Genomic DNA, 16285 nt, shown 5'->3' with positions numbered 1-16285 from the left:
CAGTTACAGCGATTAAAAGGTATTTATCCCCAAAACTGTCGTTGAAGAGAAAAGAAAATTTATATTTTTAGTATGGCTACATTTAGTCGAATGCTTAAATATTGATTACTGAACAGCGGATTTTATGCATTTATAACAAAAATGAATGGGTGTAATTCGACTCAATGGAAAAATCTGAAGAATTTAAAAACGCTGTTATACAATTATTTTCGACCTATTAAACATATTAAGAAAGAAATTAAAATTCTTTTTCACCCCAGTAGTTTGCAAATCAGGTAGAAAATTTTGATTTCGATTACAAACGAATCAAATTTGATTTCATTTAAAAAGAAAGGCGTAACATTTATATTTATCAGGCTTTGTTTAAAATCTTTATGACAAGCGTGACTCGTTAAAATACGGCAAGGGGTTAAATAAAAAAATTCTGAAAGTCATGCTCACTTTTCGACGTCCTTTGCGTATGTCATCCCTTAAAACCAAAGACGAGACTTATTTCGATCTGCGATACCCATTACCTTTTCATCGGCCTGTACTTAACACGTGTCCTCGAGAGTGGTGCCGCCCATAGGCCGAACCGGGAATGAAATCGTGCGGGGGTGGTTGACGCGAAACGAGAAGCCGCGGTGACGAAGCTAGAGGGACGAGTGCTGCGCGGTTTAAAACGGCGACGAGTGTATTACGGCTTTTAATTACGAAGTTTCTCCTTTTTCGTGTTCCCCGCGGTCGTTTCTTTTTCCCCCTCGGTGTAAACGGGCACAGTTGGTAACGCCGAGGACATTGTCGCTGCACTTGCACAATGAGTCATTGAGAGACAGCGTCGTCGGCTGTGCCGGGGCGAGGGAGGGTGGGAGGGCGCGGGGTGAGTTTGCCGGGGAAAAGAAGATGTTCCAGAAGGAATAACTAAAAGAAAAGAGGACAGGGGAGGAGAAAGCAGAAGGCTCGTATAACGGACGTTTGTAAATGCGGTGGCCGTGCGCGGGATTTGTTTCGGTGGAATCACTTTTCAGAGACGTACGCGCGCGCGCGCGAGGCCGTGTACAACACTTTTAAGGAAATGTCTTGGCCACGATGGAGAAGGACAATGCGTGCCTGGTTGCGGGAACAGTATTCAAAGTAATCTTGCCGGGTTGTAATCGAAAGTGGCGAGGATTGAATAAAACGAGAGGAGAGAGCCGGAGGAGAGGGGACCGGTCCGGGTTGCATTTTGTAATAGTCGCGTTTTGTACCGCGTGCCGGGTATCTGGGTCGGGGAAAATTGTTATTCCTTTTGAACCGAGTCGCGGCCCAATGAAACACGGCATTCGGAGTTCCTTGCGAGCAAGCGATTGCTGGCTGCTGGAACGATTTTCAGGGTCTTCGCGCACCTAACAGATGGTTTTTTACTCCTGGATGCCAACACGACGCGGAAAATCGCGATCGCTTCAGAGAGAAACGATTACGAAACAGAACGTGTTCGAATCGGTACATTTTCATACGGTCCGAAACAGGATGTAACGTTTTGGTGTATGGATTTGTACGACACGGTCGTTCAGCGGGCCCGCGGCAGTGCCCGTTCGATTCGACCTGTTATAAATTTTCAGTATATTCACGATGCCCCATTCGGTTTCGATGCTGCTGTCCGAATATCGGCGGAAGTTATGCACATAGGCGTCGCTCTGCAGTTGAAACGCTCGATTAAAATAAGGTTAATAGATTCGATGATCCCCTGGTAATTGCAGAACACGGAATTAATCAATGTAGTTACACGCCGCCCCGCGGTGGACAATATTGTGCTTGTTTTTAACAGCGGAATGATCGAACGCGGCACGGGGAAGTTTGTTGTTTAATGAATTGGGGAATTGAACGGACGGGAGGTGGAAGAGTTTTGCAAGATCGTTTGCGGTCTTTCTAGTGGAAAAATATTTTCTGTTCCGTCGAATTCGAGGCACTTTGAAAATTCTCGCAGTTCAATCAGCTCTCAGTGAGGGCCAGGATATGTAGTTAGAACTTTGAACAATTTTGGCTTTGCTGTCTAGACCCTTTTTCCTAGACGACTTTTACTTGGTTTCGAGTTTCAAAACAATCTTGGCATTGGTTCAGAAATTTCTTAATTGTTCAGTTTCTTGGATTTTAATAAGATTGATTCTTGCAATAATATAAGGAGTGGTAGTCAACGTAATATAATTCAAGTCAATGTAATAGGACTTTCGATCAAATTTCACGGTCCAATGATAGAAAAAGTATGCAAACATAAGATAGACCAGTAAAAGGATAATGGAAGAATGCGCATCTAAGAATTCATAAATTACTTTCCAGGTGGCGTGGCTTCGCGTAGACACACAGACGATCCTCACGATCGGAACTCACGTCATCACGAAGAATCATCGAATCGCTGTTACGCACAGTGGACATCGCACCTGGTCCCTGCACATCAAAGACACCAAAGTAGCGGATAAGGGATGGTACATGTGCCAAGTCAACACTGACCCGATGTCCAGCAACACTGGATTTCTCGAAGTAGTCGGTAATGGCAATAAAACAATTATTTCAACAACGTTCTAGAGTTCCGTTTCATAAAGTGATCTGGAGCCAGTTTGGTCAGTAACAGATCGTCATGCAAAATAAAAACTTCGTCGATTGCAAAAAACAGGATTCAAATAAAACTGTCGTTCCTTCTTTAATCATTTCAACAAGATGAAAATAATACATCAATATTTTGAAGTTCTTTCAATCCTTTCATTGTTTTATATTTCTTCCACTCATTCTGTCAGAGCTACTAATTTTTCAACATCAAAATACGAACAGAATAAACAGATAAAAAGATGGAAAAGCTAAATCATTTGGTGTTTTGAAATAGCTTCATAATTACACTGGAAAATTGTTGTCTTTGTAAAACATTGGTATACAAGTTAAAGAGAGCTCAAGATATTAAATGTTGGAAGCTTTTCCCTGAATCGGTACGATCGCCAAACAGAAAAAGCTCTGAAACGCAGTTCCTAAAGTCAGACTACTTTTTAAACTTCTCGCACTCTATTTGTACCGCTCGGTTAGTTCGAAAAGACCGCTGAAAGGAACTGGTTTAAGTACAGCAGAGTAGAACTCCGAGTCCAATAACCAGAAATTTATTTTCTATGATCATAATCTTAGAATATTTATATCTATAAAATATTTATTTATATCCTCGGGAATTATGAAAAATTTTAATATGCTCTGACAAAGAGAAATTGATACATTCTTCCAAAAGTGTTTACCGTAGATTTTGGAAACCATTACTCGATGGTGGTCAGTAAAACCGTAATTGTTCAATACGGTATGCATTTTCTTCCGGCAGTTTTTAACGCAACATTAAGGAATCAAGTAAGAAACTGCTCGAAATTGCTAAACTTGTTAAGTACCTTCCCTCGGTTCGCAAACCAGTTCAAAAAGTAAGGCTGCACCCATCAGTATTCAGCAACAAGTGAATGTAGCGTCAGCCTGTGCATATTGTGCGCGGAAGAATACTTATACATATTATCACGAGTTTTTGCATGACAGAAGATTAAACGGCTAGTTCTTATTCACCGTCGTGTTAGAATAAGGTCATTATTCTTTTAATCACGAATCTGCCTCGACTGACTTTGCATACGGAGCTTTACATACTTTAAACAGAGCTACCAATCTCAATTTGATCGAAAAGGACAACATGTCGTTTCTGCATGAAAGATTCATTAAGTATTCATTCATCCTGCGACATCAGCATACTTCCAACTTCTACAATCAAAAGATTCGCGAATGTGACTACCACAAGAGCTGCCATATACATATTCTCTACGAATATCAAGTTATCTGAACGGAGCACGCCAAAATCTGAGACTTAACATTACATAAATTATACTGTAGAAGTACTGAATAATACTTATCAAATTTAATATGCTCTCTATGATAAAGTTCTTTCAACAACTTGTTAGTGTTCCTCTAAAAATATTACAAAATTTCTCTGAATGTCCATTCTTTGCTCGCTAATATATTAATCTATAGTCTTAAAATGAGAATTTTTTCAAATATAAATACAAAAGGTTTTAAATAATCTATACATTTTGATTGGCTACATAAGGGTTAATCAATGTTCATAAGTAGGGTAAAGTGCTCAAATATGAACCACGTTTTGTTGATGTCATTTTTTCATTATTTTAGAATGCTCTTTTTCGGCCAAAAAATTACCAGTTGTAGATGCATTTCCTTCCTATAAGATTCTGGGGTCAAGTTTGTTAAAAAATTAATACAGCTTGGGAAAAATATTTTTTTTGTGGTGTCATTTGCAGGTTTCAGCGAAAGGGGGTCTTAATATGGTACACCTTGCATCCCTAATATGACACCTAGTGCCATATTCGGCACCCCACCAAGAATGGCAATATAGTTATACCCATATTAGGGAACACTTGGTAGTGCCATATTGGGAACTTCACGTGGACTAATAATACTAGCTACTGACAAAGAGAAAATGAATTTCAGCCGAGACCAACAGTTGGCAAACATTAATATAAATAAACTGAAACTACAGATATATTCAAACATTTCAAAATCACTTACCTTCCTCGAAAAAGATACTACCGAAAATCTAACCACAAAAATATTCAACACGTGGAGACACAACTGGCGGAGGATCGATACGAAAATCTATAGAATGGTGCGAATACACTGCACACTGTTGTGTAAACATGGTAGACTATTGTTTGAGGATTTTCTCACTAGAGTGCGACTTCTCCTTTACAAGATATAAGGTAGTGCCATAATAGGCGACTACACCATATTTGGGCATTTATACACGAAAGTTCCAGAGGGGAGGGGGTGTAACTTACTGACTGACCTACGTAGATTTCGTTCGAATCCCGATCCTAGCTGAGCATAGCACGGCAAAGGATTAATTTCGCAGAGCCGTTGATGTCCCGAGACAGGGGTTAGATCTGCCAAGAAGAATATCTTCGGCATGTCGTAACAATCGGTCCATAATTACGAAGGAATCCGTAGAATTCCGCTCGGGATGGTACGGTTGCTCAGAGATTGAAGCCTCGGAGTGAATGCGATTAGGGGCGCGCGGAGCCGACCGCTTGATTATTATTTAAGGAAACGGTGGATTCCGGGTGGAACGGAGCAGACCGTTTCCCGCGAATATTTGCAGGGAAATCGTGCGTTCCGAATTGCCGGTGAGTCCGCAACGCGCGGTCTCCCCTGTTGAAACTTCGTGATGCTAGAACCCGGCGAATCTCGGCTAAGAACACGCGGGCTCAGCGCTTTTCCATGTATAGCACACTATACGTAAGTTACGCTTGCACCCCGTCCCTATCCTGCCGGAGTGCATCCTTCTTCCGCGGCCATGCATCAACTGATCCTTCCGTGGAACTTTCTTGGCACTTGGTACCAGCGTCCCTGTTACCGCCAACTTGTCAAACTTCACCAACTACGCTCGCCTAAGCATCCCGCATAGTGTCGCTGCGAACCCGTGATTGTCACACCGAAACACCGATACTTGGTCCCTTCACTATTTTGCTGGCAGTTTGTCGCTGCTGTACAGCTACACATACGTATACAACGTCTACCCGAATCTCGCGGCCTGCTGCGTTAAATATCGGACGACTGGGTCAACCGTGACCCGGCTGCGAGACCGTATACCGGTGGTCCGGAACTGAAACTTTGCTCTACGGGATTTTATAACCTTTCAATCCCTCGGCCCCGTGTTGTTTAGATCAATGTCCAAGCGTTTTGTCTCGAGTAGACCGTGGATTTTATGCATTTATGACAAAAGTAGGTGACATTCGAAACAGTTAGAACATTAGAACAATTTAAAAATACTGTTATATCATATTCAGACTCGTTACCCTACGATTTATTTTAGGTTACCCTGGGTTGGTCGACAACTCATTTCACCGACACTGTTTTCATTGACGAGTGGACCGACAGTAACTTTCGTCGACACTATGTTTTCATCTACACGGTCAAATCTTTGACAAATGTCTTCATCGACACGGTTTGGACGACACTAACACGGTCAAATCGTCAATGAAAACAGTGTTTGGTGAAATGAGTTGTCGACCAACCGAGGGTAACCCATTTATTTTACGGTTTCAGTGATTAGCTGAACATTCAGTGATGAGCTGTACATTAACAAAACCAATGTCGAATTTTATTTCGATTTAAAGGAAATTAGTAGCATACATATTTATTAGACTCTGTTTACAATGTTCATCACGAGTCAGACACGATATTGTAGAGGAAGTTGTTGAACACATTCAGAAACAAAATAAATCTCCATTTCACTCAAGTTTGTAGCAATTCAGGTAGATCATTTTATTTTGCATAAGGACCTGCTATGTCTAGTCATGAGATATTCGTTTGGTAATCATTGAGGCAAGCACAATTATGTAATAATAAAGATACACACTATATAAATGTGTAATTATATGTGTATAATAAATAGACAGAATATTCGGCAGGTATACGAACAATGTGGAAAGCATGTGAAACAAATTGAAATTCATAAGTGAAGCCAATTGATATTTATTTCATGGTGGGATTAATTCGCCGCGGAATGAATAAAATCATGAAACAATTAAAATTCAATTCATTAAGAAAATTAAACTTCGTAGAAGTATCTCAACTATTTGTTGAAGTAGTTAAAGAACAGAACGAAGAGCTCCGGTTTATTGTTAAGCAGATATATACAAGAGAAAGTCGGACTACACTGAATGGTGTAGTTCTACAACTTGCGAAACTTGAAAGTAGGTTAATTATTAAAATTTTAGACGCTCAGCGAAGGCATTTAAATGCAGTATAATCCGCGAGACAGCGTTCAATTGTACCAAATAATACAGGGAAAAGCAATAATATCAATAAATTGGTAAAATTGTTATGATCGCATGAACGAATAAAATATATACAATTTTTTTATTTTTAAAAAGGTTTTGGCTAACACGATTTTTAAGTGTTCATTTGTTCACACCCACTTTCCATTAAGCTCGGCCTAAACTTAAATGATCAAAATGTTAGAAAAATTATAAGAGAGACAAATTAAGCAAAAAGTGAAGTTTAAAAAATACATAACAAGCAATACAAGCCGTAAAAGCTTTTCAAGCTATCCTAAAGCTTGTTAAGCTTTTCTAAAGAACCGTTCAGTAGCAATGGTGGCCAAAAACTAACGAGAAAGCCTCAGAAACGCAATCCAATTATTTCTTTCGCGATTTTTCTCTTTCATTTTCTAAAAGATGTTTCTCCCGTTCTTCTGGATATGGAACAGTCATCGAGGATCATACTGATGTGCTTAGGTAGGTGAAGTGTAGACTGCGCGGATCTTTATGCAAAATAAAAATTCTCTGCATCAATTACAAGACGAGTACACCAACATTCTTAGTTTCTTTTAGTGTCTACACTGTTTTAAATTTTACCCACCCATTTTCGTCATAATTGCATAAAATCCGCCGTCTACGGATGTGGTAACACAAAAGGTTAGCCAAACATTTCTAGCACATCTAAACAGAAGTCGCCCTAGCCTTTCATTGGTTCACTCGATTGTCAATTTACACGAATGACGAACGCCACATTTCAAGCTTGTGGGGAAAAAAGCGAGGAAAAGAAAAAAGCCTCATCCGATTCGTGGATAAACCTCGGATAAGAGGAGATCAATTCTAGAGCGGCACCGTTACTCCCTCGATTCTAACGCCTCGACAAGCCGGCGAGCGATCGTTCCGAACGATAAAGAACAAATTTAACGAAGGGTTACGACTAGGTTAAACCATACGCTTAGAGCACGCGTTCTGCCGTGCTCAGCGACTGGCAAATGGGCTCCTTGCAGGCCGGCCGGTTATTAGGCCGAGGGGCACGGTCGCCAGGAAGGTGTTTAATAGCCCGCCAAGAGTACAATCGGCCACGAAGGTTTTGGTACGCGGTGTACACTTTACATATATTTGCATCCTACTGCCACAAATCCGAGGCACCCGGGAAGAACTTACAAGTCCTCGCGCCGAGGTGTCTCTATCTTCAGGCGGATGGACTCTTTCACAGTTCGGCCTTGATTACAATGATTTCCGACCAGAAACGTTTCCCGTCGCCGTCAGTTTCATCCACAGTCCACAGTGACGGGCATTATACTTATGAATCACAGTGTTACTTGAACTTCAACGACCTGTCATAAAATATCTACGACATTTAATCGTAGTCATAATAATTTCAATGTCGTAGATCGATTTAATCGGCAAAATATGATTTACGTACTGCTGGAGAATACTGATTAAACGAAACTCTAAATAATGTATTGTTCATCCGTCAGATGGTGGCTAGGGAAAATTGGCCGAAAATGATGACGTAGAACGGGTCGTCGTACCAAAACCGAGTGAAATACAGTATTCTCTCCCTATATATATAAATGTAAAAAATATCTCTACCATGAAAGACCGGTCTCCTGAACTCTGCCTGGAGAATAAAAAATACTATTACTCGAACAGTATCAAATAAATTAGCTCTACAGTGCAGAATCTAGTCTCGGAAAGAAAATGAATACCTTCGACCCGCCGCGAATTGTGCTAAAAAATAGCGTTCATTATCAAACTGTCAAGCATGCGATTCTATCGGTTGCGAAGCCACCTGGGGGGTGAACTCCTTTCTGCATCAAGCGAAAGATCAGACATTGTTAAGCAAAATAGGACAATCAACGGAAACCGTGTGGAGCCGCTTCGTCATTGCCGCAAATCCTTCGATTCGCGACACAGCGTCCGTTGTTGCAGCGGTACGGTGATGAATTCGTGAACGCGGCAAGATTATATTTGCATGAACCGACGAGTGTTGTTCTTGCCTTCGCGCGGACGTGGCCGCGTAAATAAGTTAGCGCACTGTTTCTGCGGCTAATTAAATATCTTCAGCGAGCAACGCGGCCCGGACACGGACACAAACACGCGATTAACTTTCAAATGAAATTCCCGAAATTCCATTAGCCGGCCGATGGACAAACCGAGGGGCAAAGCGGGGGAGGGGGCAGCAGGCGAGCTCTTAAGTGTGTCGCGAAAGCATAACTTCTGCGTCACGACACACCGGTTCGCGCGTATGAACGTAATGCTTAAGCTTATCGCAAATAACCCTCGTTAAATTCCATGTTTATCGCGGGGCCACGTTACTCCCGCCAACCACGGTACACCACCGCCGCGCCACACACTGTGAAATTGCTCGTTTTCACTTTCTGCCATTTGATTGGTTAATCGTCCAGAGTGAACGCGTGTTTTATGATTCAACAATGGAATCGCGAACAGGTTCGATTTTACGAGAAGCGAGAAAGAGAGAGAGAGAGAGTGCGCCCTCGAGAGCACCCTCAGCCTCGGCGTGGGCGTACACACGCGTTATGCCAGGTATCGATTGTTAGGAAATTTTCATTTAAACGCTTCTGGTTAGACTTAAAATCTAATTACACGTAATAGGGGCGGGTTGCCCTCTCGCCAACCGGTCTGTGTAGGTTCTTAATTACAGGCGTGTTAATTAGTTTACCTTTGTGTAGTCAAAATGCTGCAGCTATTTTTAATTAATCATGGACTGGAAGAGGCTTGGTCGCTTTATACGCTCTCTCGATAATCCTGTCCAACTCAAATATCGCCATTACCATACCACTTTACCACGGTGGAGATAGGAACCGGAATTTTCGATGAAAACAACGTTCCGAAGCTTCTGTAGTTCAAAAATTTACGACAGCGAATTTACTTCGACTTTTCGCAATTTTTATAATAGCAGGCGCTAGAACATTTATATTCCGTTATTTTCCTTGATCAGAGTTCTATTATCTCAGTGACTGACAAATAAAATCCCAACAAAAACATCCTGTAAACAGGGGCCAAGTTCCTATGGCCGTAAAAAGTTGTGAGATCAAATAAAATACGGCCAACTTCGTTAATTTAGAAATACCTCTTGCGATACTGAAAAAAGCGTTTGTAAAAATTAGTTTAAAAGAACGCTATTTAATTTTTAAAGAGTTACATGAAGGGCTAAATGATTGAAACTTGGCCGCTACCTAACACCTTTTATGGCCATTGGTTTAAAAAGTAACGGCCAAATTTGAATAATTTAGCCCTCCATGTAACCCTTTAAAAATTAAATAGTGTTCTTTTAAACTAATTTTTACAAACGCTTTTTTCAGTATTGCAAGAGGTATTTCTAAGCTAACGAACTTGGCCGTATTTTGTTTGATCTCACAACTTTTTACGGCCATAGGAACTTGGCTTCTGTTTACATTACAGGATGTTTTTGTTGGGATTTCATCAATTTTTGTTGAAATTTCATCAATTATCAAGTAGGTATCAAAGAAAAAAAATCCTTTTCTAATCTACAAGATAAAATCCAAATTCAATGTATCGAAAATTAACACTCTGCCGGCGACGCTCGGATCCGTTTGCCCCCCGCCGCTATAGACGATGCTCGGTGCAGTTTCTTTTGTTTACGTTAGAGCGTTTGTTTTTATCATCAGTATTTGTTGCGACTTCGAAACTAATAAAACGTATACTTATGTATGTTATGCTGCTACGTTCTATCCTACGTACCTATTTCGTAATGTTGTTTTTCAATACTTTAAGGTGTAAGATTTCAAACTTTGACAATTATTCCATTGAGTGTTTGTTATAGTGGACCCATGTACCAAATTTCAAGCTTGTAGGTCAGTGGGAAGTACCCAAAAGGTTTTGATGATCTGTCAGTCAGTCATTCAGTGACAAATTTAGCGACTTTTTGAGGTCCTATATCTCGGAACCTACTAATGTTGGAAGATTAATGTTTTGTGAATATTGAGACATGATAGCATTTAACAAGTGTACGAAATTACATCTCTCCATCTGTCTCCAGTGCCGAGTTATAAGCCTCTAAAAAACGGCTGTTGTTTCGTGTAAAAGGAGGTAGTGAGAGAACTTGGCTGGCGCACTACCGTGCACCTAGATATTCATAAAAATTTCGGATAAAAATATGAATTCCTTATATATTTTCCATTTTTTGGTAACAAAATAAATACGATAGAATTAATGGTCTACAATGAAGTACTTGAAATAGACAGGAAGTACCCTGAAATAGACCCTTAATTTTTATAATTACATAGTTTACTCGTTCAGTTAAGTTTCACATTGAAAGCACACAGTCAAAGCTCCTGAACTAAAAATAATATTCTGTGCACATATGCTTCCAGGTCTTATACATGTAATATCTCAGATTTTTACAGTTTTGCATAGCGTCCTGTATAACATCCGCACAGTATACTCTCGGAAAAGATGAGATCGCTACCCCCCTGGTGCGGAAGGGAGTCACGTTCCGTTTATAAGCTAAAGTTTCGACTTCTTTCATTAGAATTGCGGTTTCGCCTGTCACGTTAGAGACGCTCGAATCGAATAAAAAGTTACGGTCGTCATGGTCCCGAGGAAGATTCGCAATTTCGCGAGCACCATCCCGCTCGAACAACCCGCGGAACGAAGGTGCTTTCCGCGCAATCTATGGTACAGAAATGGATCACTGATAAAAACGAAAAACGAAAAACAAAACGAAACGAATGGGCCGGGGTGCGGAGGGGACGGGAATGAAAAGAAAAAGGAAACGCAATCACAAAAGGAGAACGACAACACGTTGTCGAGCGAGCTCGTGCGAAATGATAAATTCAACGCAATTGTTTCCGCGTATCAATAAATATACAAGGCACTGTCTGCGGGTACGACGGTTTTTTTTTCCTCGCCTCGTTTTGCGCAGGACGTAGCCGATGCGTGAAATGAATTGTATCGGGTGTCGCCTGATATTTCTGTTTGTGATTTCTGACGGCCAGCTGAAATTGCTTTATGCCCGATAGCTTCGCGTTTACCCAGTCCACCGGAAGAATTCGCCGCCTTATTTTGTTGATTTATTTGCCCCGTCGTTCATGCTAAAACCAACACCACGCCACTGATGACTGCTACCGACAAATAAGAATGCTGCTATCACACGAGCAGAGGGAGGACCCCTAACGACGCGACGGCTCCTATTACCGGATAGCGTGTCGTAATAGTACTTAACAGTATCTAGTGAACCGCTGAATGCACACTGGGAATGCTCGATTCTCGAATCGATTCTGCAAGAATCGGCCTCGAAAGAATCGACTCCTTTTATCTTTGGAAGAACAGACTGTCCAAACGATTCTCATCACCTCGGTTATTTTCGAGAATCTGCCATGGATAAACTTGGCTTTGAGGGGCCAAAAATGTTAAACTTCGTTTCATATAATCCTATAAATTTTCGCGAGACGATGCCAAAAATATAAGTTTCAAAGGCCGGAGTTCACTGGTTCACAAGTTGACACGCGTGTAAAGTTGGCCGACAAAAATACATCCAAATTGTAAAGAGAAGAAATACATTTGTATGTGTCCCCTGTTTCCAATAATTGACAAAGAACATTTTTATTTTCCAGAGAGATCCACAGTCTAGTAGTTACCATTTCTGTGTTGCAATTCGTGCTTCGAACTGTCTACTTTACATTTAATTGACGTTACGGGGTTTGCGATTTTTTTCCGTGAACGTAGAACCATCTGTTACTTTAATCAGGGCAATAAGTTCAGTAAGCGTGTAAAACCTGCTTGCAAAGTTCATACCACACTCCGGGGACCTTTTCTTGTGTAGAGTTCGTTATAGAACTACTTTACCTTCCGAACACGTATTTGGAAACTCGTCGGAGGAACAAGATACGGACGATTCCTGAAAAGCAGAAGTCGTAAAAGTGGCCGTCGTGAAAACATCTCTTAAGGACCTTTCTTTGAAGCATATCAAAACCGTACAAGAGTAAGCCGAGTCTCGGACAAGATTCAAAACCGAGCACGAAGCTGATATTTATGTAGAACTATCAAGAATGCTCGATAAAATAAAATAAATGAAAGGAAACACTTTTTCAATTTCCACTTCTTGTGATTTTTTACCTCTTTACTTCTTCACTAAAATATTTACTTTACTTCACTAAAATATTTTCTTCTTGCACAATATAATAAGGCAAAGTATTATCAGGGCAAAATGTCTTCACTAAAAAATTTTCTTCATTCATGAAATAATAAAGTAATATGTATATTGTCAGGATATATATAAAATGTCTTACCACTCTACCGGCAATTATACGTCGCTGAAATTTTATTGCTTTTTATTTTGCAACATTCGCTGTAAATATTTTAAACTCCGTATTCTATCTGTACAGGCGTGATCAGCAGTTCCTTGGAACCGTTGAAAAAATAATACAGAAAATCTGCTTGTGTTTATAAATATTCACAGCACTGTATCTGCCGAGCTCACTGATTGCGAGCGAGAGCAATCAGCCACCGAAATTCCCGGCTCGCCGCAAAGTTTCTGCGAAGAATCACGGCCGTTTCTGGTACAGGCCGGAACACGTGATGTGGCAACACCGTGTACAGACAGAACATCAGTCCGATCAGGCTACTGCATATAGTCAGTAATATACATATAGAGACTTCAACTCACTTCACATCGGACTGAGACAGTGATGCCAAATCTACCATGTTCCGGCCTGTACTAGAGACATCCATGGTCCGGCAGTCGTTTCCGTTTTGCACACGCGAGCAAAAACCACTTTTACGAGTGCGTGGAGCGCCGATTAATGAAACGTCGAAGGAACCACATGTCACAGTGCTTTACGCCGTCCCCAGAGAAATTTAATTTCGGTCATTGTCGGCGGTCTCGTAACTGGTAACCTTTGATCGGTCAGCGACTGTTTATTTTTTAATACCCGTCGTTGTGCAATACCATTACATTTTGTTTTTCTCGACGTCGAAACGCTGAATTCCTCGTATTTTAAAACAGCTCCCGCGGAATTGTTACCGCGTCGATAAATTCCTTTGTCGCGGAGTAAAAAGCCCGCTTTAATTCAATCAATGGGATTTCTCGTGTGCTTCTGACGTCATGGCGATTCATCCCTTTTCGATGCTGCGAATTGTTGGCAATTTTCATTCTCGAGCAGTACAAACTGTATTTCTAAACGTTGCCGGTACTCAAAAGACTTTCGAGAGACCTATAGGTGTTATTATTATTATCGTGTATCCTATTTCGCTAAAGAAAAATCTTTGACTTACAATTAGCATGAAAAAGAGTCAGCTATAATTTAATAAATATATTAAAACTTTTGAATAACAGCTGATCTTTTAATATATTTGTTAAACCAAACTGAGAAAATTAGCGATAATGTTTATTTAGACATGCTAGAGTCGAAGAAGGAGCAAAAAATAGTTATATTTCTTCGCAGTAATTAAAACGGAGGGTAAAACCATTTCAATTGGACGTTCTCGACGCGAATCGAATACTTCTGAAACGAAATCGCGGAATAAACGCCACACAAGAGGGAAAATTAAATGGCAATAACCACCCTCTCGCGTGTGCAACGGTCCCTTCTTACCCTACCCGACGAAGGGGTGCGATGATCTTTTGTTCTTCAGCATTGGCTTGCAATAATTGGCCACGCTTGGGGACTTTAATCGCCATTTTAATCGTAAAGGGAAAGTGTTTTGTTTCACGCCGCGTGGAATTTTAATAGTCCTATCGTGAAGTGCGAAAATAATCCTCTGCGGGGTTCTACATTTCAGCCGAGCTCTTCATTTCCGTGGACGGTAACAAAATATGAAGCTTTGTCAATTAATACAATCGGTTTTTTTCAGTTTCGACAGTCTGCGCAGCCTTTGTACTCGCATTATACAGACCAGCCGGGTTCTTTAATTAATTATTACGGAATTGAGTGAAGTAGACTTGATCAAAGAATATGATAACTTTTCGAATAATGTTAACACGATCAAAATTTGATTGGTTGAGATAACAGCTGACATAACATTGAATTTTATTTGAATACGTCTCTAAAAATATGTCTCTTGTACGTGTATACTAAAACATTTCAAGAAATGCTATCAATCATTCCTGTTATCAAACGGAAATAAATTAAAGGAAACTGAGTTAACACCAGCGAAACAGTTGAACATATAAATTACACAACGACAGATCAGCCATTCATTCAAATCGATAAACCGTACAAAATAAAAATTAGAGTGAAAATTGAAAAATCACCCTTCTTGAAATATTCTCTCAATTTCTATCATTCGCTGATACTAGCCTCGATTACAAACAAAATGAACGTCAAACCTAAAAAGTTAAACACCGATCAGGCCAATCGAATATACATACAAGAAACCTCGAACGTTAGTCAATCAATTCGGTCGGGAAGCTTCTAAAGAATGGGTCAGCAGAAGCAAAGGTTCGCAGCACGTGCACTGCGGTATCCATAAAAATCTTGAGTAGCTCGGCGTCGCTCTCGTTCATCGAAAGACAGTGCAGCAATCCATCGTGTTCGGATCGATATGTACCAAGTCCAAAGAGTAGCGGGCCAGCGATCGTCAGAGAAGATTGAACGCAGGAAGTTCGGCTGCGTTCGTACGCGAGGTAGTTGAAGCAGATTCGAGATTTTACGATCGGATTGCAGTGGATGGGACGGCCGAACGCACTGCTATTCGTGGATGTCGAGGCTGGCGCATAGCCGGAGAGCCGAGCGTGTGTCGACGAACAATATTTGCGAATATACAACGAGGCGTCGGTAGATCGGACCGGTGCTGGTCAGATAGCCATCTATCCGAGCGCGAATGGTGTTGCGTTCGAGCGTTGCCGGTTCGTACACGAGGGAGGCGGGTTGACACCGTTGCAATGTGGTCATTGTTTCAGTACCCCCGGACATCCTGGACTACCCTACCAGCACGGACATGGCGGTGCAAGAGGGGAGCAACGTGACGTTACGATGCGCCGCGACCGGCACCCCGGAGCCAACGGTCACGTGGCGTCGTGAAGCCGGCGGAACAATCACGCTGTCAAACTTGCACGAGGGTACGTACTCGTCACGGCTTACTTGGAACAGCTTGGTTCACACCTTTGCTACCCGGCGCTGCTGTCCCGACACTATTTGCACCGTTGACTGAGACAGCACCCCCCATAGACGAACGCTCTTCCTTCCTACCTACCTCTATCTGCTTAACTCCTTCCTCCGACCGGTATTGTTACCCGCCACTGTCACCCCCGCTGCATCGTTTCACCTATATTGCCACTTCCACCCCCTTGCGAGCTGCACACCTTAGTTGTAGCTCTCCCTCTCTTTCTCTCTCTCTCTACCCTACCACACCGGCGAATAAAGTCGTGACAGACGAAGCGGCCGGTCTTTCCTATCTTCTTTGATTGCGAGACATCTTTATTGCGCAGCTAGACGCCATAGGAGAGTGTCGACAACGCGCCTCCGCCGTCCTGTTTGTTTATTTCATACTGTGCGCTA

At 41.4% G+C, this 16285-nt stretch overlaps 1 protein-coding gene across 2 annotated transcripts in view; it reads left to right on the top strand.

The window, feature by feature from the left end:
• The window catches only part of LOC143210875 (neurotrimin), a 230709-nt gene that overhangs the window by 185328 nt on the left and 29096 nt on the right, over positions 1–16285 (top strand). For both annotated transcript variants that reach the window (XM_076428114.1, XM_076428115.1), the window contains exons 3-4: positions 2296–2503; positions 15688–15846. In XM_076428114.1, coding sequence (XP_076284229.1) covers positions 2296–2503; positions 15688–15846 — 367 coding nt within the window. The remainder of the gene's footprint in view (positions 1–2295; positions 2504–15687; positions 15847–16285) is intronic.

Source organism: Lasioglossum baleicum, chromosome 7 (genome assembly GCF_051020765.1).
Source record: "Lasioglossum baleicum chromosome 7, iyLasBale1, whole genome shotgun sequence".
NCBI lineage: Eukaryota > Metazoa > Arthropoda > Insecta > Hymenoptera > Halictidae > Lasioglossum > Lasioglossum baleicum.
The sequence above is the reverse complement of the archived record's forward strand: the minus strand, read 5'-3'. Positions and strand labels throughout refer to the sequence as shown.